Source organism: Aquarana catesbeiana, linkage group LG09, assembly GCF_042186555.1.
Source record: "Aquarana catesbeiana isolate 2022-GZ linkage group LG09, ASM4218655v1, whole genome shotgun sequence".
In the NCBI taxonomy this organism is placed as follows: domain Eukaryota; kingdom Metazoa; phylum Chordata; class Amphibia; order Anura; family Ranidae; genus Aquarana; species Aquarana catesbeiana.
In genome coordinates this window covers 227436166-227461407 of record NC_133332.1, presented here as the reverse complement: position 1 = coordinate 227461407, position 25242 = coordinate 227436166, and the positions used below count along the sequence as shown (strand labels likewise).

Here is a 25242-nt window from a genome sequence, read left to right as displayed (position 1 = left end):
AAGACGCCGCGGAAAATCAAGAGGCAGATTAGGAAGACTGCCTAGCAACAAGGGTTTAGGTAAGTTTAAAATGTTTTTTTTTTCAAATGTTTTTTTTTTTTTTTTTTTTTTGGATTTTTGGTGTAAATTTTTTTTTTCAGGGTGGCCCTCCACTTTAAATGAAATGCAATCAATCAGTGATCACCCTTCTCACTAAATACACAAGCAGATTGCATAGTGTATGGCCATCTTTATACAAGTACATAGAAGGGAGTGGACAGAAACGCTCAGCTGTCACACCCCTATCACATCTCTGCTCCCGCTGCTGTCAATCAAATCCAGTGACAGGGGAGCCAGGGGGCGGGGCCGTGTCTTGCTGTCTGTGTCCATGCAGCAGGACTCCGGAGCGCACCCGCACCGGTGCCCCCATGGAATGCGGCTCTCCTTGGGGGTACTTGAGAAGAGGAGGAGCCAGGAGCACCACTGAGGGACCCCAGAAAAGGAGGATAGGAGCCACTCTGTGCAAAACCCTTGCACAGAGGAGGTAAGTATGACATGTTTGTTACTTTAAGAAAAAAAAACCTTTACAACCCCTTTAACCACATTTTTTGGAAAACTGAGGTAAATGTCACTTGCCACAACTAGGCCTGATTACTGCCAGACCTGTTGAATCAAGAAATCATTTAAATAAAATCGGTCTAACAAAGTGCAGCACACTAAAAGATCTCAAAAAGCGACACATCATGTTCTAAAGAAATTTAAGAACAGATGAGAAAGAAAGTAAGTGACATATATCAATTGGAAAGGGTTACAAAGCCATTTCTAAGGCTTTGGGGCTCCAGTGAACCACGGTGAGAGCCATTATCCACGTATGGAGAAAACTTGGAACAGTGGTGAACCTTCCCAGGAATGGCCGGCCTACCAAAATTATTTATCCACTTCCCGACCAGCCGCCGCAATTATACTGCGACAGGTTGGCACAGCTGCGTGATCCGTTGTAGCTGTACGTCGGCTCTTTAAGACGCTGTGGCAGACGCTCGCGTGCCACTGGAGGCGGTGTTCCCGGAGCCGATGCGCGTGCCCAGCGGGGGCGATGACTGCCGGGCGCCCGCGATCACTTGTTGTGACAGAGTGAGAACCGGGATCTGTGTGTGTAAACACACAAATCCTGGTTCTGTCGGGAGAGGAGAGAGAACGTGTGTTCCTACTAAGTAGATCTCTCTCCTCCTCTAGTCTGCCACATTCCTCCCACAGTTAAAAACACACCTAGGGAACACATTTAACCCCTTGATCGCCCCCTAGTTTTAACCCCTTCCCTGCCAGTGACATTTATACAGTAATCAGTGGCTGTTTTTAGCTCTGATCGCTGTATAAATGTCACTGGTCCCAAAAAAGTGTCAAAAGTGTCCAATGTGTGTGTGGCAATGTTGCAGTCCCGATAAAAATCGCAGATCACCGCTATTACTAGTAAAAAAAAATAACAATTACATTTACATAAATTACATACATTACATTTACATAAATCTATCCCCTATTTTGTAGATGCTATAACTTTTGCGCAAACCAATCAATATACGCTTATTGCGATTTTTTTTTACCAAAAATATGTAGAAGAATACATATCCGGCCTAAACTGATGAAGAAATGTGGGTTTTTTTTGGATGTTTATTATAGCAACAAGTACAAAATATTGTGTTTTTTTTCAAAATTGTCACTTTTCTTTTGTTTATAGCGCAAAAAATTAAAACCGCAGAGGTGATCAAATACCACCAAAAGAAAGCTCTACTTGTGGGGAAAAAGGACATAAATTTTGCTTGGGTACAACATTGCAAGACTGCGCAATTGTCAGTTAAAGCGATGCAGTGCCGTATCACCAAAAATGGCCTGGTCAGGAAGGGGGCAAATCCTTCCGGGGCTGAAGTGGTTAAAGAGCACAACGACAACTCATTCAGGAGGTCATAAAAGAACCAAGAACAACATCTAAAGAATTGCAGACCTCACTTACCTCAGTTAAGGTTAGTGTTAATGATTCAACAATAACAAAGAGACTGGGCAAAAATGGCATCCATGGGAGAGTTCCAAGGTGAAAGCCACCATTGACCAAAAAGAAAACAAAGGCTTGTCTCACATTTGCCAAAAAAACATTGATTATCCCCAAGACTTTTGGGCAAATATTCTGTGGACTGATGAGACAAAAGTTGAACTTTTCCTAAGGGTTGCTCCCCCTTTTACAGCTGGCGTAAAATTAACACAGCATTTCATAAAAGGACATAATACCAACAGTCAACATGGTGGTGGAGGTGTGATGGTCTGGGGCTCCTTTGCACCTTCAGGACCAAGACAACTTGCCATAATTCATGGAGCCCATGCTGCACTTTACCAGAAAATCCTGAAGGAGAATGTCCAGCCATTAGTTCGTAACCTCAAGCTCAAGCGCACTTGGGTTATGCAGCAGGACAATGATCCAAAAACACACCAACAAGTTCACCTCTTCATGGTTAAAAAAAAGCAAAATTAAAGGAGAAGTCCAGCCAAAGCTCGTTAAACAGGCTTTACATTGTTGTTATGAATTAGGAAAACGTAAAGAGAACCTGTACATGGCCAGTTACCCCCTTCATACCATGCTATCCTTAGAGGGTCTGAACCAGGAACAACAAAACTCTATAGCCATGAACTAAAGTGCCCTAGTCTTTCTATGCCTCCTGTTCAGCTGGATGCTATTTATTACATCACTTTTCTGTATAGCTTGTATCGTTAATTAGTTGAACTGTTTTGATCTCATGTTCTCAATTCTATCAAAGAAAATAGTTGAAATCTGTAAAATTGTGTTTATGCGCTTAGTAGAGGAAATAATTAAACAGAAATCTCATCTGCAATTAAAAACAAGAAACTGACACAAATGAAGATAATTGATATGGAGATAATGAAGGTTTCCTTCCAATAAGGTGTGGGCGGGCCCTATAGCAACTGGTGCAGCCCTTGGGTTTTCAACCCACGTGAATCATCCTTTATAGGAATCTAATACTGAACAGGCTGACTTCAAGTGAACCTGTCATGGCCACCAAACTGGGAAATTTAACATCAGTGATAAAGTACCTGCTCCTGCCTACAAAACCGTTTGTTCATACCTGCATCATAGGCCCAGGGCAAGTACAGGTCTTGATTTCTCTCCAAATGGAAACTGAATTCAGGGGAAAAGAAAAAGAAAATTCCCTGCAGTGGGGCTAACCCCACATAGCACGGGTTACAGTCTTGTTAATACCTTGGGTACCAGAAACAAGACATTTTATAACTTTTATTTACCTAATATCTTTCTCCCAGAGAATCTCTTTTACAAAAGTTTTATTGATAGAAAAATTGAATACAACAAATATATGCAACAGTGTGATGGTTACATCGGACATAAAACGAAAAAGAGGATTCCAACAGAGGGATGCTATATATGTGGTACAATATTCATCAATACAAAAAATAGAAAAATAAAAAGATATATAAAGAAAAGAAAAAACGATTGCGATGCTTCATAATAAAGTTCAATCAATGTCCCAGAATATGTTGTTTGTTGGATGCATATGTAAAATAAATAATAAAGGAGGAAAAAGCAATATAAGAGGGTGCATACATTCTTGTATCAACCGCAAGTTGATTATGAATAAAATAAAAAGTAAGAAAGTAGTCCAGTCTGTCGATTTTGTTTGTCCCGTATCACTATAACCATCAGTAGTGAATCGACTCCTTAATAGCAAGAGTCACAGAGGAGAATACACAAAAGGAGGAAAAAGAAGAGAATGGGTTGACAGCAGAGAAGAGGGGGGAATATAAAAGAAAAAGAGGGAGGAAGAAGAGGGGAAAGAAAAAAAAAAGGGGGGGGGGCACATCCGGAGACCTTTAGATTGATAAGAGCAGGTTATTGAACCTGGAGGGTTGGTTATATGATATCCATGGTTGCCAGACTCTAAGAAATTTACTGTGCATGTCAGAAGCCAGGGACGTTAGTTTCTCATTAATCATTATGTCGTTCATTCGATTTTTTACTGCTTCAAAGCTAAGTACAGGGCTTTTCCAAGACCGCGCAATGGTCAGCTTAGTTGCATTAAAAAGGTGTAGTGCTAATTGACGTTCCAGGCGGAGAAGTTCAAGGATAGGTTTACATAGATGAGTTTCATAGGGGTCTCTCTTCAGGTTGGAGTGGAGCATATTGCGTAAAAGGGTATATAGACCCTGACCCAAAGTCTACATACCTTTGGACATGTCCACCAGATATGGGCCATGGTACCTTCTAGCGAGCAACCCCGGTAACAATGAGGAGAGTAGCAAGGGATAAACCGAGCTAGCCTAGCAGACATATAATACCATCTATAGAACACCTTGTATGCATTTTCTAGAGTAAGAACATTGCTAGAGCTCTTTGTAAGGGATATCGTCATGATCTGCCAGTCCTCTGGGTCCAACTGTTTACCCAGGTCTTTCTCCCATTGGAGATATAATCTCACTGGGGGTTTCCTAATGGAGATGATGGAGGAGTAAAGCAGGGAGTAGCCCTGCAAATCCTTTCAAAGGGAGTCAAGGTTTATGGCCGGCCGAATATTTAACAGAGTCCCATAGGCGTAGAGAGTGAACCATACACGGCCCAAACCCATGTGGGCACTTCGGCAGAGGGAGCCAGGGTACAGAGGACATGGGTGTAGGGTGTGATTTGACCATATCAATAGTGGCCCATAGCGGCATTTGATAGGTGTCATGGAGGTGAGTTAAAGTGGAGTTCCACCCACTTTTACAACTCTTCAGCATCCCTCACTAAACTGTGCACTGTAAACAAATTGGATATTTTTTAATTTTTTTTCTCAGCACCTACTGTATATCTGCTGTATTCATTTTTCACTTCCTCCTCCCTGGCCGCGGCCCATCGCATCATTTCCTGTTTGCAATGCCTTCTGGGAAGGGGCGGCAACTTCCTCTAAAACTGCCGTTGCTATGGAAACCTGACCTGAAACCTATTACACTGCTTGTGCTGCACTGAGCATGTGCGAGATCTGCAAGGATGAGATCCAGGAAGAAATACAGTCTGGCTTCAGATGCCCACACTTAAGATGGCCACGACCTGCTGTAAGTTTATAAAATAACAAACTACTGCTATAAACTAACAAAACAGACTTTAGTTTACAGACTAACTTTACTAGAATACATTAAGCTTGTGTATTATAGGGGTATTTTTATTTAAAAAGTATAATTTCGGCCGGAACACCACTTTAATGGAGCAATGTTCGCTGCCGTGTAGTATGCCTGAAGATTGGGGACCGAGAGACCCCCATTGATCCGCCGGGCGTACAGTGTCCGCTTATTAATTCAGGGACGAGTGGAACCCCATAAAATTTCAAAAGTTTGCGTTGGTGGATTCGTAATATGTAGGAGGCGATTGGGACAGGTAATACTCAAAAAAAAAATACAACAATTTGCGGAGGTAGGTCATACGGACCACAGAGATCCTGCCAAACCAGAATAACGGGAAGTGGGACCAGGAGGATAACATTGCAGTAAGCTTCCGAAAGAGAGGGGGAAAATTTGCCTGATACAAACCATCATATTTAGGAGTGAGGCGTGCTCCCAGAGAATCTATTTATGCTATAAGGCCGACTCTCCAACCCCGCAGTCTCTTCTCTAAGGCACTCTGTCAGTTTCAGATATTCTTATGTCATCAAGTACAATGTAAGGTAGTTCGATATGCCCCCCTAAATGCTACCTAATCAATCACTCTCACTCCCTAAGGTGTGCTTGCCTCATCAGTGCCCATCAGTGCAGCCTCATCAGTGCCCATTAGTGCAGCGTCATTAGTGCACATCAGTGCAGCCTCATCAGTGCAGCCTCATCAGCGCCCATCAGTGCAGTCTCATCAGCGCCCATCAGTGCAGCCTCATCAGTGCACATCCGTGCAGGCTCATCAGTGCAGCCTCATCAGTGCCCATCAGTGCAGCCTCATCAGCACCCATCAGTGCACATCCGTGCAGCCTCATCAGTGCCCATCAGTGCAGCCTCATCAGCGCCCATCAGTGCAGCCTCATCAGCGCCCATCAGTGTAGCCTCATCAGTGCACATCCATGCAGGCTCATCAGTGCGCATCAGTGCAGCCTCATCAGTGCACATCCATGCAGCCTCATCAGTGTAGCCTCATCAGTGCCCATCAGTGCAGCCTCATCAGCGCCCATCAGTGCAGCCTCATCAGTGCACATCCGTGCAGCCTCATCAGTGCCCATCAGCGCAGCCTATTTACAAAATTTAATAACAGAAACTAAAGCCTGGTACACACTATTCATTCAACCCACTGAAAAAAACCTGTCAGCTCCGGCTGGAGCCTTGTACTAACTATGCAAAGTTAGTATAGCGAACTCCCCTGCTGAGCTGTTGTGTTCTCACAGGGGGACGCCCCCCAGCCTGAACCCTCCGATCAGCACTTTTCACCATGGGCTAAGAGCGCTGACCGGGAGTCGGTTGGCTGCTGGTTTTCCAGCATGCTCATCCGACAGAAGCTGGCCAAACAGTTGGCTTCTGTCGGACAGGGTGGCGTACACACGGGCCGAATGTCGGACGTTTTTTCTTTGAACCGCCCAATGTTTCCCGACATTCGGCCTATGTGTACGGGGCTTAAGAAAAACTTTTCGGTCTTTTTTAGTTTGTTTAGCAAAAAAATAAAAAACCCAGTGGTAATTAAACACCTCCAAAAGAAAGCTCTGTAAGAAAAAAAAAAAAAAAGATTAAAATTTCATATGGGTACAGTGTTGCATGTCCGCGCAATTGTCATTCAAATACACCACTGAAAGCTGAAAACTGGCCTTGACAGGAAGGGGGTGAAAGTGCCCAGTATTGAAGTGGTTAATCATACCCAGTCTGATTCCAGTTTCCTAAGTACAGTTACAATGAACAAGTCATCCCTGCTGCTAAAAGATGCCTGCATTCAGTATCTCCTACACAGGTAGCCAAGGACAGGTGGCTAGGTAGAAGCAGGTAGCCGGGAAGTGCTGACTAGGTAGAAGCAGGCAGCCGAGGAATGCTTACTATGTATTAGTAGGCAGCAAGGAAGTGCTAACTAGGTAGCAGCAGGCAGTCGAGGAGTGTTGACTAGCAGGTAGCTGGGATGTGCTAAATAGGTAGGAGCATGCACATTATGGTGCTGACTACAAAGCTTATGCATTATTTCCATTACATTTTACACAGTCCTGAGAAAAGGTGGGATAAAACTCCACATCCATCAACATGCAAATGCATTCAAAATTATTCTTATCTGTTCGAATAGCGTGGTAAACGTATGGTGCTGTATAAATAAATATATACAAACAAGCCTGGTAGAAGGACTTATTCACTCACTTACATTGCTTTCCAAAATCCACTTTAATGCTGTCGGCCTCCTAAATCAATACTCCTAGTCCCTTGCCAATCATATTTAATGCATTTTACATTAACAGTCATTGAATATTCTAAGCTGATTTAGTCTCCCCTATGTTGTCCTACACTTATTCTATAGTGCTGACCTCCCTGTGCCCTTTCTCCTGGCTGTCCGAGCCCCCTCTGCTCTCCTTCCATTAATAGAATAAATTGTGCTCATTTCCCTGTCTAATTCCCACGTCAGCTCTGATATTACCCATAATTCCACCCTCTATACAGTATGTATATACCCCATTCTGTGCAAACGACCTAAAGATGACCTAAATCATAAGATTTTCTGTTCTCTTTGATCTAATGCAATATGAATGTTTTACCGGACTGCATATGATAATGATTACATGATTGGATTGCTTGCTGGAGCCAAATGATATATACCCCGTGTGATGTGCTTGTCTGATTGGTCATGACTAGCGGTCAGGATATGCACGTTTCAAGCGATTGTGATTTGATAGTGTTTTCATTATAAAAAGGACAAGCCTAGTATGTAGAACTATTACAAGGAGTAAATGAAAGTTGGCCATGCACATTACAATTGTTATTCATTCAATTTGATTATAATTTTCAATTATGATTTTTGTGTTTTCCCTGCTGTACTGCCAGACATGCCTTTTTATTTCTTATTCATACCTTTTTGTGGACCTATTACCATACACACTAACAAAAAAATAAAATATTAAAGTGGTTCTAAAGAGAGAACATTTTTTATCTTAATCATTAATGCATTCCCTCCATTAAGATAAAAATGTTCCAGTAGCTGTATCACTTCCTCATCCCCTTATACTTACCTGAGTCCTATCTCGATCCAGCGCTGTGCCCGTCTGCAGCGACGATGGTCCTCCTCCCTCTTCTCACAGAAAAAACAGACGCAGCAGCGGTAGCCATTGGCTCCTGCTGCTGTCAAGCAAACACTGTGAGGAGGGAACATGGGGGAGGGGCTGAACCGCACTGTGTGTGTCTATAGATACACACAGCCTGGCTCAGGAGCAAGCCTGCACGTGCACCCTCATAGCAAGCGGCTTGCTATGGTGATGCATACAGAAGAGAAGAAGCCTAGACCAATGGCAGGGGACCCCAGAAGAGGAGGTTCAGAGCTGCTCTGTGCAATACTATTGCACAGAGAAGGTAAGAATAACATGTTTGTTATTTTAGAAAAAAAGTAAGCCTTTAGAAAGGCTTTAAAGCAGCATTAAATGTTCAGATATTTTTGAATTTGAACATTTTAAACCTGCTGCATAGTAACCACAGTGGGTCATCCACTCAGCACAGGTGCCATTCACAGGTCGTCCTACATTTCTCTCATTTTCTCGATTCTCTGATTGTACAAGGTGGAGAGGCAGGGTGGGGATGTCAACATTCAGAGATCTCTCAGCACAACTTCCCCAAATTTCCTGTTGGAAAGAGTGCACACTGTGTATCAGGTTGCAAAGAACAGCGCAGGCTCCTGCAGCTGTCCATCAATTTGCTTGGAGGAGGTAGACGGGGGTAAGCAGGGGAGTGGCTTGCTGTGGGGCTGTGTGATTGTATGCACACACCATCCATTCAGCTTCAGGGCCACTTCACACAACATGCAGTCCGGTGCGTTTTTTTTCCTGCATCAAAAACACACGAAAAGTAGGTTATATGGTTTCCAATGGAATAGATCACACCAGTGCGGTCAGTTCCAGTGTGTTATAGTTACAGGAAAAAAAAAGAACATTCTGAATTTTTTTCTGCACTGGACTGTACTGGAACGCAGTAAAATGCATCGAAAACGCACCGGAACACAGCAAACCCCAGTACATTGACAAACACAGTAAAAAAGAAGAAAAAAAAGCATCTGGAAAGCATCCGTAAATGCATCAAAAACATGCAGGAATGCATCAAAAACACATTAAAATCATGCATGCAGAAAGACATCCACAATGGATCTGGAATGCGGGGGGCAAAAGCTATTTTGCCTGTACTTCCCCTGGGGATCACAGGAGTGCCGTTCGTTCTACACTCCTGTGACCTGTTTTCAGCCGAAAGCAGGCTGGTGTCATTCAGCCAATCCAGGCTTGGGAAAGATCCTGACTTTACAGTGAACTAGAAAAAGTGTGTGGGCTGCTCAGGCTCGATAGGGAGGGGGTATGTGGACAGTGCATCCGCAGCTGCTGTCAGAGTGCTGACAAGCAATGGAGCCCATCCTGGCTTCTATAAAGGTTCAAGGAAGAAAGGGTGACCCCTGGAAGTCGCACATCTCTGGTGTCCTACCGCAATAAATGGAGTGGCAACCTCAGCCTGGACAGCCTGGACCAGGCCACGCCCCAGCGTGTTTCACTCCGCCCCCTAGAGCTTAGTCATGGTGATAGGGTACTCATGCATATGGGGATTATTTAAGCATCATCAGTAGTCTCTTGTTAGGTGCAAAAAGGTAGCAGGTGTGTGTAATTAATTGTGATTGGTGTTATTATGGAGGAAAGGATCTATCAGTGTAATTTAGCCTAGAGTGCTACACGAACAATAGGCAACATGATCTCCCCCAATATGTACACTTCCAACACAACCACTAATACTAGTTGAACACCACTGGATCGTTTAACTGCAATGCTACCAGGTGTTCCATCTGCAATCTTTTAGGCGATCCCCATACTATAATCTCACACTCCAATGGCCTTTCCATAACCATCAAACAGTTAGCCAATTGCCACACTAAATACGTCATTTACATTATCACCTGTACCGCATTTAAAATCCAATACAAAGGCAGAACTACCAGATCTCTCGGTGACAGAATTACAGATCACCTATCGGTGAATTAGAACCAAAAAAATACGAACATAGCGAAACACTTCAACAGATTTCATCAACAAAATATAAAGACCTTCAAAGTCCAAGTTATCAAAAAAGTCAACTGTCCGATCCGCGGCGGAGAGCGATTCTCCCTTCTTTTCAAAAGAGAGGCTTTTTGGATTTTTACGATGGATACAAGAATTCCTAGAGGTCTCAACTACGAGTGGGACATTACCCACTATTATGCATGATTGTCTCATCAACAGTGCCTGAACTATTAACATAGTGATATATCAACTTGCCTCAGCTATCTATGCACAAATAATTGTGACCACATACTCATATATTTACATATTCAATACATCGTTATGTATAAGATCTATATATGATTTACTCCTGCATAACATTGAGTGTCTTTTGGAACGATTAGGCCCCTTTCACATGGGGCGGATCCGTTTAGCGGGCTCCAGCTCAGTAGGAGATTACTCCGTCTATCTCCGCTGAGCCGGCGGATGACAGGCCTTTCAGAGCCCCGCTGATTCCTATGGGGAGATCGGATGAAACGCATGTACGTTTTCATCAGATCTCATCGATCCACCACACAAATGGCTGAACGTATCACAATACGTCTGTCTTGAGCGGATCGGATGGCAGGCGGGTGTCAGCGGACATATCTCCACTGAAACCCGCCTGCCTATAGGAGTCAATGGGTGGCCCGCTTGGATCCGCCTGGGAAACGGACAGGTTTATCGTGTGAGAGGGGCCTAAGGGAATCCATTTCTCCTCATTATCTACAATTTCATGTAGAAAGAAACTTTTATTTTACAAATATTGTTTTAACTATGAACATGAATCAAAAACAATTTATTATTTTTATTGCATATTTTTTTAATAAAATGTGTTAGTTTTTTTGCTTATTGACACAACTGGGAGTGCAATGCTTATATATTTTTTTCTTGCACTCACAATAGTTTACATTGCAGAGATGGTAGCACTCTAGGCTAAATTACACTGACAGATCCTTTCCTCCATAATAACACCAATCACAATTAATTACACACACTTGTTACCTTTTTCGAGTGACAACCGATGTTTAAATCCTCCCCATACGCATGAGTTCCCTATCCCCATGACTAAGCTCCAGAGGGTGGAGTGAAACACATTGGGGGCGTGGCCTAGTCGGAGTCCAGGCTGAGGTTGCCACTCCATTCATTGCACTAGGAAACCATAGATGTGCGACTTCCAGGGGTCACCCTTTCTTCCATGATCCTGACTTTACAGTCAGGATCCACCCAGATCTATAGACCGGCAGCTGGCTCAGCCTCTCAGCGAGCCGCTGGGAGACTGAACCAGCCACTACTGCCCCATCCACAGCCCAGCACTCCAGTGAGCACTGGAGGGGCAGAGCAGAGGCAGTCAGCACTGACAGTCACCAGCTCTGTGCTTATTGAAGACTGAGAACTGAGCGATCAGGCTCAGTTCTCAATCTTAAAAGGGATAGATCGGATCGATGTTGCATCCACCTACTACATGAGTATAAATGTTTTTTTTAAACCCATACTTCTCTTTTAACTGCTTCCCGACCACCTCACGCAGATATACTGCGGCAGAAGGGCACGTACAAGCAGATTAACATACCTATACGTTGCCCGCTGGGAGCTCTGTGACTGTGGGTCCCGCGGACTCGACCGTCTCACGGTGAGGAAGAACGGGGAGATGCTAATGTAAACAAGCATCTCCCCGTTCTGCCTAATGACACTATCACTGATCACCGCTCCCTGTAATTGGGAGCGGTGATCAGTGATGTGTCACACATAGCCCCTCCCCCTCACAGTTAGAATCACTCCCTGGGACACACTTAACCCCTACAGCGCCACCTAGTGGTTAACCCCTTCACTGCCAGTGACATTTTTACAGTATTCAATGCAAATTGTTAGCATTGATCGAGGTATTAATGCCAATGGTCCCAAAAATGTGTCAAAATTGTCCGATGTGTCCACCATAATGTCGCAGTCACGATAAAACCACTGATCGCAGCCATTACTAGTTAAAAAAATTATCAATAAAAATGCCATAAAACTATCCCCTATTTTGTAGATGCTATAACTTTTGCGCAAACCATTTAATAAACGCTTATTGCTAATTTTTTTGCCAAAAATATGTAGAAGAATACGTATCGGCCTAAACTGAGGAAAAAAAATTTTTTTTATATATTTTTTGCAGAGGTGATCAAATACCACCAAAAGAAAGCTCTATTTGTGGGGAAAAAAGGATGTCAATTTTGTTTGGGAGCCGCATCGCACAACCGCGCAACTGTCAGTTAAAGCGACGCAGTGCCAAATCGCAAAAAGTGCTCTGGTCAGGAAGGGGGTAAAATTTTCCGGGGCTGAAGTGGTTAAGGAGCCACTCTTAAACCTGATGGGATGCAAGTGCTGAGAGGACCGGCTAAAGCAGGAGGAAAGAAGAACTTTTAATTCTTAAGGGGCAGCATGTAACCTTGAAATGTATTTTTTTTATTTTAAATATTTCTATATAAATAACTTTATTATTATCACTTTCATTTTTACCAATTAACAAATCTCTTAGAAAAATTACAATTATAAATTAAAAAACGATTGGACACGCCAGAAATAGGAAAATCTAGTCTTCCTTTTGATCCAACCTAAAGGTCAATCTAATTCAGTCATCCTGACAAAACACAATTGCCTCACAATCACCAAATAACTGAATAAAAATAAAATAAAACCACGGAATGAGAGAATAACATGCCTAGACTCCATTACAGTCAAATGTTCTCGCTGTGACTACCCAGGCCACAAGGTCAAATCCTGTATCAGGTTATTCCTCTTAGCACTATCTTTTTCTACTGGATTGCACAGAATGCATAGCATTAAGCTGGCCACACACCATCCAATTTTCTTATTCAATTTTCTTTAGCTATACCTTCAACTATGTAGTGTAAGGGCCTGCCTGATTGCATACGAATTGAAAGTGTTTAGGTTTGACCTCATATTATATGGTTTTGGTAAATCTAAAGGAAAGTTGTACAAGAAAATTGTATAATGTATGGCTAGCCTTACTATACTGCATCATTAGAAAAATCCCTTTGTATAGTCAGCATTATCAGAGGACCACATTTCACCAAACCTTGATGGATTTCATGCAAAGGTCACAACAACCTTCTTTCACCACTTGCCGACCGCCTAACGCAGATATACTGCGGCAGAATGGCACAGGCAGGCAAAATCACGTACTTGGTAAGTGATTGCTTGCCGGGGGCGGGGGGTCCTATCGGACCCCCCCCCGGTGCCCGAGGCGGTCGGCTTCTGTCTGGGAGCGTTCAGAGATGAGGGGGAGCCAATCATTCGTGGCCCCCCCCTCGCGATCGCTCCCAGCCAATGAGAATCTTCCCCTGTCTCTGTATAGTACACAGAGGCAGAGGAAATGATGTCATCTCTCCTCGGCTCGGTATTTTCCGTTCCGGCGCCGAGGAGAGAAGACATCCGAGTGAGTTACACCAACACACAGTAGAACATGCCAGGCATACTTTACACCCCCCATCACCCCCCCCCCCCCCGCTCACACTGACATTGGTGTCAGTTTGTGACAGTTAGTGTGGTAGGGCAGTTAGTGTTAGGCCCCCTTTAGGTCTAGGGTACCCCCCTAACCCCCCCTAATAAAGTTTTAACCCCTTGATCACCCCCTGTCGACAGTGTCACTAAGCGATCATTTTTCTGATCGCTGTATTTGTGTCACTGGTGACGTTAGTTAGTGAGGTAAATATTTAGGTTCGCTGTCAGCGTTTTACAGCGTCAGGGACCTCTATATACTACTCAATAAAGGTTTAACCCCTTGATTGCCCCTTAGTTAACCCTTTCACCACTGATCACCGTATAACTGTTACAGGTGACGCTGGTTAGTTAGTTTATTTTTTATAGTGTCAGGGCACCCACCGTTTATTACCGAATAAAGGTTTAGCCCCCCTGATCGCCCGGCGGTGATATGCGTCGCCCCAGGCAGCGTCAGGTTAGCGCCAGTAGCGCTAACACCCACGCACGCAGCATACGCCTCCCTTAGTGGTATAGTATCTGAACGGATCAATATCTGATCCGATCAGATCTATACTAGCGTCCCCAGCACTTTAGGGTTCCCAAAAATGCAGTGTTAGCGGGATCAGCCCAGATACCTGCTAGCATCTGCGTTTTGCCCCTCTGCCCGGCCCAGCCCACCCAAGTGCAGTATCGATCAATCACTGTCACTTACAAAACACTAAACACATAACTGCAGTGTTCGCAGAGTCAGGCCTGATCCCTGCGATCGCTAACAGTTTTTTTGGTAGCGTTTTGGTGAACTGGCAAGCACCAGCCCCAGGCAGCGTCAGGTTAGTGCCAGTACCGCTAACACCCACGCACCGTACACCTCCCTTAGTGGTATAGTATCTGAACGGATCAATATCTGATCCGATCAGATCTATACTAGCATCCCCAGCACTTTAGGGTTCCCAAAAACGCAGTGTTAGCGGGATCAGCCCAGATACCTGCTAGCAACTGTGTTTTGCCCCTCCGCCCAGCCCAGCCCACCCAAGTGCAGTATCGATCGATCACTGTCACTTACAAAACACTAAACACATAACTGCAGCATTCGCAGAGTCAGGCCTGATCACTGCGATCGCTAACAGTTTTTTTGGTAGCATTTTGGTGAACTGGCAAGCGCCAGCGGCCTAGTACACCCCGGTCGTAGTCAAACCAGCACTGCAGTAACACTTGGTGACGTGGCAAGTTCCATAAGTGCAGTTCAAGCTGGTGAGGTGGCAAGCACAAGTAGTGTCCCGCTGCCACCAAGAAGAGGACAAACAGGCCGTTGTGCCCATAGTGCCCTTCCTGCTGCATTCGCCAATCCTAATTGGGAACCCACCACTTCTGCAGCGCCCGTATTTCCCCCATTCACATCCCCAACCAAATGCAGTCGGCTGCATGAGAGGCATTTTTATGTCCTCCCGAGTACCCCTACCCAACGAACCCCCCAAAAAAGATGTTGTGTCTGCAGCAAGCGCGGATATAGGCGTGACACCCGCTATTATTGTCCCTCCTGTCCTGACAATCCTGGTCTTTGCATTGGTGAATGTTTTGAACGCTACCATACACTAGTTATTAGCGTAGGGTACAGCATTGCACAGACTAGGCACACTTTCACAGGGTCTCCCAAGATGCCATCGCATTTTGAGAGACCCAAACCTGGAACCGGTTACAGTTATAAAAGTTACAAAAAAAAGTGTAAAAAAAAAAAATATACAGTATATATAAAATAAAAAAAACAAAAATAGTTGTCGTTTTATTGTTGTCTCTCGCTCTATTCTCTCTCTATTGTTCTGCTCTTTTTTAGTGTATTCTATTCTGCAATGTTTTATTGTTATTATGTTTTATCATGTTTACTTTTCAGGTATGCAATTTTTTATACTTTACCGTTTACTGTGTTTTATTGTTAACCATTTTTTTGTTGTCAGCTATGCCATTCACGACTTTGAGTGGTTATACCAGAATGATGCATGCAGGTTTAGGTATCATCTTGGTATCATCCTTTTCAGCCAGCGGTCGGCTTTCATGTAAAAGCAATCCTCGTGGCTAATTAGCCTCTAGACTGCTTTTACAAGCAGTGGGAGGGAATGCCCCCCCCCCCCCGTCTTCCATGTTTTTCTCTGGCTCTCCTGTCCCAACAGGGATTCTGAGAATGCAGCTGGTGATTCAGCCAGCTGACCATAGAGCTGATCAGAGACCAGAATGGCTCCAATCATCTCTATGGCCTAAGAAACCGGAAGCTACGAGCATTTTATGACTTAGATTTCCTCGGATGAAAACAGCGCCATTGGGAAATTGGGAAAGCATTTTATCACACCGATCTTGGTGTGGTCAGATGCTTTGAAGGCAGAGGAGAGATCTAGGGTCTAAAAGACCCCATTTTTAAAAAAAAGAGTACCTGTCACTACCGATTGCTATCATAGGGGATATTTACATTCCCTGGCATAACAATAAAAATGATTAAAAAAAATGAAAGGAACAGTTTAAAAATAAGATAAAAAAGCAAAAAAAAAATAATAAAGAAATAAAAAAAAAAAAAGCACCCCTGTCCCCCCTGCTCTCGCGCAGAAGCGAACGCAAGCGTCGGTCTGTCCTCAAATGTAAACAGCAATTGCACCATGCATGTGAGGTATCACCGCGAAGGTCAGATCGAGGGCAGTAATTTTAGCAGTAGACCTCCTCTGTAAATCTAAAGTGGTAACCTGTGAAGGCTTTTAAAGGCTTTTAAAAATGTATTTAGTTTGTCGCCACTACACGTTTGTGTGCAATTTTAAAGCATGTCATGTTTGGTATCCATGTACTCGGCCTAAGATCATCTTTTTTATTTCATCAAACATTTGGGCAATATAGTGTGTTTTAGTGCATTAAAATTAAAAAAGCGTGTTTTTTTTCCCCAAAAAATGCGTTTGAAAAATCGATGCGCAAATACTGTGTGAAAAAAAAAATGAAACACCGACCATTTTAATCTGTAGGGCCTTTGCTTTAAAAAAATATATAATGTTTGGGGGTTCAAAGTAATTTTCTTGCAAAAAAAAATATTTTTTCATGTAAACAAATAGCGTCAGAAAGGGCTTTGTCTTCAAGTGGTTAGAAGAGTGGGTGATGTGTGACATAAGCTTCTAAATGTTGTGCATAAAATGCCAGGACAGTTCAACCCCCCCCCCCAAATGACCCCATTTTGGAAAGTAGACACCCCAAGCTATTTGCTGAGAGGTATAGTGAGTATTTTGCAGACCTCACTTTTTGTCACAAAGTTTTGAAAATTAAAAAAGAAAAAATAAATTTTTTTCTTGTCTTTCTTCATTTTCAAAAACAAATGAGAGCTGCAAAATACTCATCATGCCTCTCAGCAAATAGCTTGGGGTGTCTACTTTCCAAAATGGGGTCATTTTGGGGGGTTTTGTGCAATCTGGGTATTCCATGGCCTCCGAAACTGTGATAGGCAGTGAGGAGTGAAATAAAAAATTTACGCCCTTAGAAATCCTGAAGCGGTGATTTTTTTTTCGGGGCCCCGTACGCAGCTAGGCTCCCAAAAAGTCCCACACATGTGGTATCCCCATACTCAGGAGAAGTAGCTAAATGTATTTTGGGGTGCAATTCCACATATGCCCATGGCCTGTGTGAGCAGTATATCATTTAGTGACAACTTTGTGCAAAAAAAAAAAAAATTGTCACTTTCCCGCAACTTGTGTCAAAATATAAAATATTCCATGGACTCAACATGCCTCTCAACAAATAGCTTGGGGTGTCTACTTTCCAAAATGGGGTCATTTGGGGGGGAGGTTTGTGCCATCTGGGCATTGTATGGCCTTCAAAACTGTGATAGGTAGTGAAGAGTGAAATCAAAAATTTACGCCCTTAGAAATCCTGAAGGCAGTGATTGGTTTTCGGGGCCCCGTACGCAGCTAGGCTCCCAAAAAGTCCCACACATGTGGTATCCCCGTACTCAGGAGAAGCAGCAGAATGTATTTTGGGGTGCAATTCCACATATGCCCATGGCCTGTGTGAGCAATATATCATTTAGTGACAACTTTTTGTATTTTTTTTTGGTCATTATTCAATCACTTAGGACAAAAAAAATAATATTCAATGGGCTCAACATGCCTCTCAGCAGTTTCCTTGGGGTGTCTACTTTCCAAAATGGGGTCATTTGGGGGGGTTTTGTACTGCCCTGCCATTTTAGCACCTCAAGAAATGACATAGGCAGTCATAAACTAAAAGCTGTGTAAATTCCAGAAAATGGACCCTAGTTTGTAGACGCTATAAGTTTTGCGCAAACCAATAAATATACGCTTATTGACATTTTTTTTTTACCAAAGACATGTGGCCGAATACATTTTGGCCTAAATGTATGACTAAAATTGAGTTTATTGGATTTTTTTTATAACAAAAAGTAGAAAATATAATTTTTTTTCAAAATTTTCGGTCTTTTTCTGTTTATAGCGCAAAAAATAAAAACCGCAGAGGTGATCAAATACCATCAAAGGAAAGCTCTATTTGTGGGAAGAAAAGGACGCAAATTTCGTTTGGGTACAGCGTTGCATAACCGCGCAATTAGCAGTTAAAGCCATGCAATGCCAAATTGTAAAAAGTGCTCTGGTCAGGAAGGGGGTAAATCCTTCCGGGGCTGAAGTGGTTAAAGGGTCAGCCCACGTTTAGCGACATTTCAGTTTTTTATAGCTCTTGTGGGGAGAACTCTACATATAATAAAAGGGAACTTGTAGGCTGCCATTGCTTGTCTCCTTCTAAAACTGCTGGCTGCCTGGATTTAGTGCAATCTGAGTTGCTTTCCAAAAAGTAAGGGCAGTCAAAGTGAAGTCACAACTCCTGGGAACGGTATGCTTGTTCCAGATCAATGTCTCCGAATGTACTGAAGCTAATGGATCAAGATGACATCAGCAAAGGCAGCCTACATATTTTTTGCAGCATTGGTTGACGTTCCTGGGTGTGTATACCTCCCTCACCAAGTGACCCAAGAAACCGAAACCATGAGGTGAGAGTTCATCAGATGCCAGTTATACCTGGAATAGCACATTTGGGCAGATTGGCCCCTTTACTAAAACCAATGATGATATGCAAATTACAGTAACCCATCCCATCCACCAATCTGGTCTCACCTTTCATATGTTTAGATCAATAAGAGCAATTAAAGCAAAACTAAAACAACAAAACAAAACCATAACCTAATAAACAAAACAATAAAAGAGCAGTTGTGCTGCAATAATCACCCACAATCCAGTGCTGTCCTCTAAAGTACTTCATTTCTGCCACTAGATGTCCTCTTATTCTGTCCTTTTAGGCAGAATAAGAGCCAGCATCATTCAACCCCCTTTGGGAAAGACATAGCACAGTGATGAGCTCATCTCTCTGAGCCTGGATTTTCACTATTGTGAACACTGACAACACATGTGATCCCCCCCCCCCCCGCATTGCTGTGCAGATCACATACGATGTCTGTGCAATGCAAATTCATCCATACATTTGTATGGCTGAACTCGCATTGCATTTGCATGAAAATGCAGCAGGAACCTTTTTTCCCTGCACTGGAATCGGATCGCATGGGTGTTTACACTCATGCGATCCGATTCCTGTCGGAATTCACAGTTCGCACTGCGATCTGCGAACCGATCTGGGGGTGTCATTCATTTTGTATTGACACCCGCAGCAGTTTGCAGAGGACAGTGTGAACTGCCTGCGGGAGAGATGTGATACGGGAACCCACAATGGAATCGCACTGGTTCCCGCATCGCAATAGTGTGAACCAGGGCTGAAACTCTGCTTTCTCCTTCTGTCAGCATCTTGTCAGAACATAAACTGATTACATTCTTGTGTGGCTTCTTACTCTCACGATCTGAGCTCTGCTATACAGACACGGCTCTGCTTTACAGGGCTGACACCAAATCAGGTACTTACATTGCTTGTATTAAAAATAAATGTCATTATGTATTTATGAACAGAGAGCTGTGTCATTTATATCTGCCTATAGAGTGTAATTGGATTGCTGCACATTGCTAACTGCTTTTTTATAAAGGATTCAATGAGGGAATCATCATGTAAAATATCCCCTAGCAACTCCTCATAAACCATCCTCAATATTCAGAATTCTTTTAACTAATGAGCACAAAAATCCGATTGGTTGCTAAAGGTTACTACATTTTTCATATCAGATAGCGCTTCTCACTGATCCTAAATATGTTTACTTCCAAACCATGTTTCCAGAATCACCCTTCAGAAACAAGGCGGTCAGTACTGACAGACACAGAAATACAGTGATTGCCTACAATGTGCACAATCATGGATCATACAGGCAATTCAAACATCAAATAACAACATAGGAAAGCCCCAAAATAACAACATTACTTTATATTCTTCCACTCATTTATCCTATAAAATGATTTTTCTTCCCAAGCACTCAGTCCTAACTTGCCAATAGCTGTAAAATCCTCCCATCCATCCTGATTCTCAGTCCTCCTTATAAATCATTTCCCATCTGTAAAAGCCTGCCCTCCTCCTCTCTACATCTCCAATTCCACCATATTGCTGACCTTTGACCACCTATCAATCCTTTCTGTCAAGATCCTCCCCAGGACCACTGATCCTAATGTGACATCATTTCTCTATCCTCCCCCCATGACTGTGCATCCCTCACTCCTACATCCTTATCATCTATCCAGCCAGTCCTCTTTCATGTGTCCGCTGTTCCTTCACAATCTCATATTCCCTTCCCCCAACTGACCGCAAACCACAATCACCTACCCCAGTCCTTCACTGTGCTCCTATAGTCATCTCCACCTTCCCTACTCCTTCTTGGTGCCCAATGTCTACCATTCCTTGCCCCTTGTGCCAGTCCTTGCCATCCTCTATCTTGTCACTCACTGTCGTCCTGCTCATGCCAACACCTGGCCTTTCCATATCACAATCCCATAGAGGATGACTATTCTGTCCTTTGCCTTCTAAGTGCCGGTCTCTACAATCTCTAATGCCCCGTACACACGGTCGGATTTTCCGATGGAAAATGTGTGATAGGACCTTGTTGTCGGAAATTCCGACCGTGTGTAGGCTCCATCACACATTTTCCATCGGATTTTCCGACACACAAAGTTTGAGAGCAGGATATAAAATTTTCCAACAACAAAATCCGTTGTCGGAATTTCCGATCGTGTGTACACAAATTCGACGCACAAAGTGCCACGCATGCTCAGAATAAATAAAGAGATGAAAGCTATTGGCTACTGCCCCGTTTATAGTCCCGACGTACGTGTTTTACGTCACCACGTTTAGAACAATCAAATTTTCCGACAGCTTTGTGTGACCGTGTGTATGCAAGACAAGTTTGAGCCAACATCCATCGGAAAAAATCCTAGGATTTTGTTGTCGGAATGTCCGATCAATGTCCAATCGTGTGTACAGGGCATAAGACTGTCCCTAATATTCTCCCCACTTCCTGATACTCCTGTATCTCTTCTGATGAATCCTGTCCTATCCCCATACATCTTCTAAAAGTCCCTACCATGTACCCCGCACACAGTCCCTACATCTATCCTGCACACAGTCCCTACCATCTATCCTGCACACAGTCCCTACCATCTATCCTGCACACAGTCCCTACCATCTATCCTGCACAGTCCCTATCATCTATCCTGCACACAGTCCCTACATCTATCCTGCACACAGTCCCTACCATCTATCCTGCACACAGTCCCTACCATCTATCCTGCACACAGTCCCTACCATCTATCCTGCACAGTCCCTACATCTATCCTGCACACAGTCCCTACCATCTATCCTGCACACAGTCCCTACCATCTATCCTGCACACAGTCCCTACATCTATCCTGCACACAGTCCCTACCATCTATCCTGCACACAGTCCCTATCATCTATCCTGCACACAGTCCCTACCATCTATCCTGCACACAGTCCCTACATCTATCCTGCACACAGTCCCTACCATCTATCCTGCACACAGTCCCTACCATGTATCCTGCACACAGTCCATACATCTATCCTGCACACAGTCCCTACCATGTATCCTGCACACAGTCCCTACATCTATCCTGCACACAGTCCCTACATCTATCCTGCACACAGTCCCTATCATCTATCCTGCACACAGTCCCTATCATCTATCCTGCACACAGTCCCTATCATCTATCCTGCACACAGTCCCTACATCTATCCTGCACACAGTCCCTATCATCTATCCTGCACACAGTCCCTACCATCTATCCTGCACACAGTCCCTACCATCTATCCTGCACACAGTCCCTACCATCTATCCTGCACACAGTCCCTACCATGTATCCTGCACACAGTCCCTACCATCTATCCTGCACACAGTCCCTACATGTATCCTGCACACAGTCCCTACATCTATCCTGCACACAGTCCCTACATGTATCCTGCACACAGTCCCTACATCTATCCTGCACACAGTCTCTATCATCTATCCTGCACACAGTCCCTACCATGTATCCTGCACACAGTCCCTACCATGTATCCTGCACACAGTCCCTACCATCTATCCTGCACACAGTCCCTACCATCTATCCTGCACACAGTCCCTACATCTATCCTGCACACAGTCCCTACCATCTATCCTGCACACAGTCCCTACCATGTATCCTGCACACAGTCCCTACCATGTATCCTGCACACAGTCCCTACCATCAATCCTGCACACAGTCCCTACATCTATCCTGCACACAGTCCCTACCATCTATCCTGCACACAGTCCCTACCATGTATCCTGCACACAGTCCCTACCGTGTATCCTGCACACAGTCCCTACATCTATTCTTCACACAGTCCCTACCATGTATCCTGCACACAGTCCCTACCATGTATCCTGCACACAGTCCCTACCATCAATCCTGCACACAGTCCCTACATCTATCCTGCACACAGTCCCTACCATCTATCCTGCACACAGTCCCTACCATGTATCCTGCACACAGTCCCTACCATCTATCCTGCACACAGTCCCTACCATGTATCCTGCACACAGTCCCTACATCTATCCTGCACACAGTCCCTACATCTATCCTGCACACAGTCCCTATCATCTATCCTGCACACAGTCCCTATCATCTATCCTGCACACAGTCCCTACCATGTATCCTGCACACAGTCCCTACCATGTATCCTGCACACAGTCCCTACCATGTATCCTGCACACAGTCCCTATCATCTATCCTGCACACAGTCCCTACCATCTATCCTGCACAGTCCCTACCATCTATCCTGCACACAGTCCCTACATCTATCCTGCACACAGTCCCTACCATCTATCCTGCACACAGTCCCTACCATCTATCCTGCACACAGTCCCTACCATCTATCCTTCACACAGTCCCTACCATCTATCCTGCACACAGTCCTATCATCTATCCTGCACACAGTCCCTACCATCTATCCTGCACAGTCCCTACCATGTATCCTGCACACAGTCCCTACATCTATTCTTCACACAGTCCCTACCATCTATCCTGCACAGTCCCTACATCTATCCTGCACACGGTCCCTACCATGTATCCTGCACACAGTCCCTACCATGTATCCTGCACACAGTCCCTACTATCTATCCTGCACACAGTCCCTACCATCTACCCTGCACACAGTCCCTACTATCTATCCTGCACACAGTCCCTACCGTGTATCCTGCACACAGTCCCTACTATCTATCCTGCACACAGTCCCTACCATGTATCCTGCACACAGTCCCTACTATCTATCCTGCACACAGTCCCTACTATCTATCCTGCACACAGTCCCTACATGTATCCTGCACACAGTCCCCGACATCCTCCCTTATCTTCATATGCTTCTTCTTCTTCATACACCAGTCCATAGAACCTTCAAAGATCCTATGCCATTCTCCACCACACTCCCTTCACCATTCTCTACCAGGCTCCCTATGCCAGTCTCTATCACCTTTCCCAGGCCAGACCTACATGCTCTACATATGTCAGTCCCTATCATCCCTATCCCTATCCTTATACATCCTCTACATATGTCAGTCCCTATCATCCCTATCCCCATCCTTATACATCCTCTAAATATGTCAGTCCCTATCATCCCCATCCTTATACATCCTCTACATATGTCATTCCCTATCATCCCTTCTATGCCAGTCATTATCATTTTCCTTCTGCCAGTCCTTATAATCCCTATGTCGGTATTCTTCCATCAAGTCCCTTCTGCCTGACACTCTTATACATCTGTCTATTCCTCCAATGGTCCTCTATGCCAGCCACTACCCCCGCCCCATATACGTCCCTGACACCCCCATACCTCTGCCACCCCCCCAAGTATTCATTCATACCCCCATCTCTCTGCCCCCCCCCCCCCATTTTCCTCTATGCCCCCCTTGCAATTCCCTGTTACCCCCACTCCTCAGCCCCCCCATGTAATTCCCTAATACCCCCCTTCCCCCATGTAATTCCCTAATACCCCCCTTCCCCCATGTAATTCCCTAATACCCCCATACCTCTCCCCCCCCCCTTGTAATTCCCTGATACCCCCATACCTCCCCCCCCCCTTCCCCCATGTAATTCTCTGCCCCCCCCCCCCCCCCCCCGGTCCCGGTGTCTCACCAGTCAGTGTGGGGTTCGTCAATGACCAGCAGTAGTTTGGCCCCCCTGGAAGCCCCCCCGGAGACCCCCCCGGTGGCGGTGGAGACCTGCTCGCTGAGGGCGGCGGTGGTCTGCTTGACTGCATTGGAGAGAGAAGAGAAGAATCCGCCGCCTCCCCCTCCCCCTCCTCCGCTGGGCTCCGGGGACACGGCTGGGGGTCCCGGGGAGACTGAGGGGGGCGGCGGGGCGGGGGGGTCCGGACGTTGCAGGTCACTCATGTAGCCGTTGGGCAGGTTGGCCATGAAGTTGCTGTCTGATAGGCGACGCCTTAGGTAATTCATCATGAAGCCGGATCGGTTATGCTAGTAACGGGAACGGGGCTGCAGAGCCCGAGGACTGAAGAGGGCGGACCGGAGACTGGCGGTGTGTACGGACACTCCACAGGCTGCTCCTCTATCTGTCTCCTCGGCGACCGACAGAGATCAGCATCCTCCCACTCCTCCTCTCCACCCGCACTTGGTACCTCCTGCGCCTTCTCTACCGCTAACCCCCCCCCCCCCCCCGCGGGGGACAGTGGAACGCTCCTCCGACTGCACTGACAACAAGGGGCTGGAGCGTACTATGTGTAGGAGAGGGGAGGCAGGGCGGTGAGGGTGACTCGCCTGCATCATGGGTCCCCCTGTGATGCTGCAGAATGGAGCCCGCTGGTACCCAGAAGAAGCGGAGAGGAGATGCAGGTGTGCAGAGTGAGGATGGAGGAGGACCAATCATCATCAATATAGGACTATGCATGAGGAGGAATCATCGGTATAGGACTATGGATGAGGAGGAATCATCAATATAGGACTATGGATAGGGAGAAATCATCTATATAGGGATATGCATGGAGAGGAATCATCAATATAGGACGATGGATGAGGAGGAAT

The 25242-nt window shown here is 44.9% G+C and overlaps 1 protein-coding gene across 4 annotated transcripts in view; it reads right to left on the bottom strand.

The window, feature by feature from the left end:
* SYN1 (synapsin I) overlaps positions 1–24849 on the bottom strand; it is a 277136-nt gene extending 252287 nt beyond the window's left edge. For all 4 annotated transcript variants that reach the window (XM_073599890.1, XM_073599887.1, XM_073599888.1 and 1 more), the window contains exon 1: positions 24338–24849. In XM_073599890.1, the coding sequence (XP_073455991.1) occupies positions 24338–24660 (323 nt within the window). In that variant the 5' untranslated portion in view covers positions 24661–24849. The remainder of the gene's footprint in view (positions 1–24337) is intronic.
* Between the last annotated feature and the right edge of the window lie 393 nt (positions 24850–25242).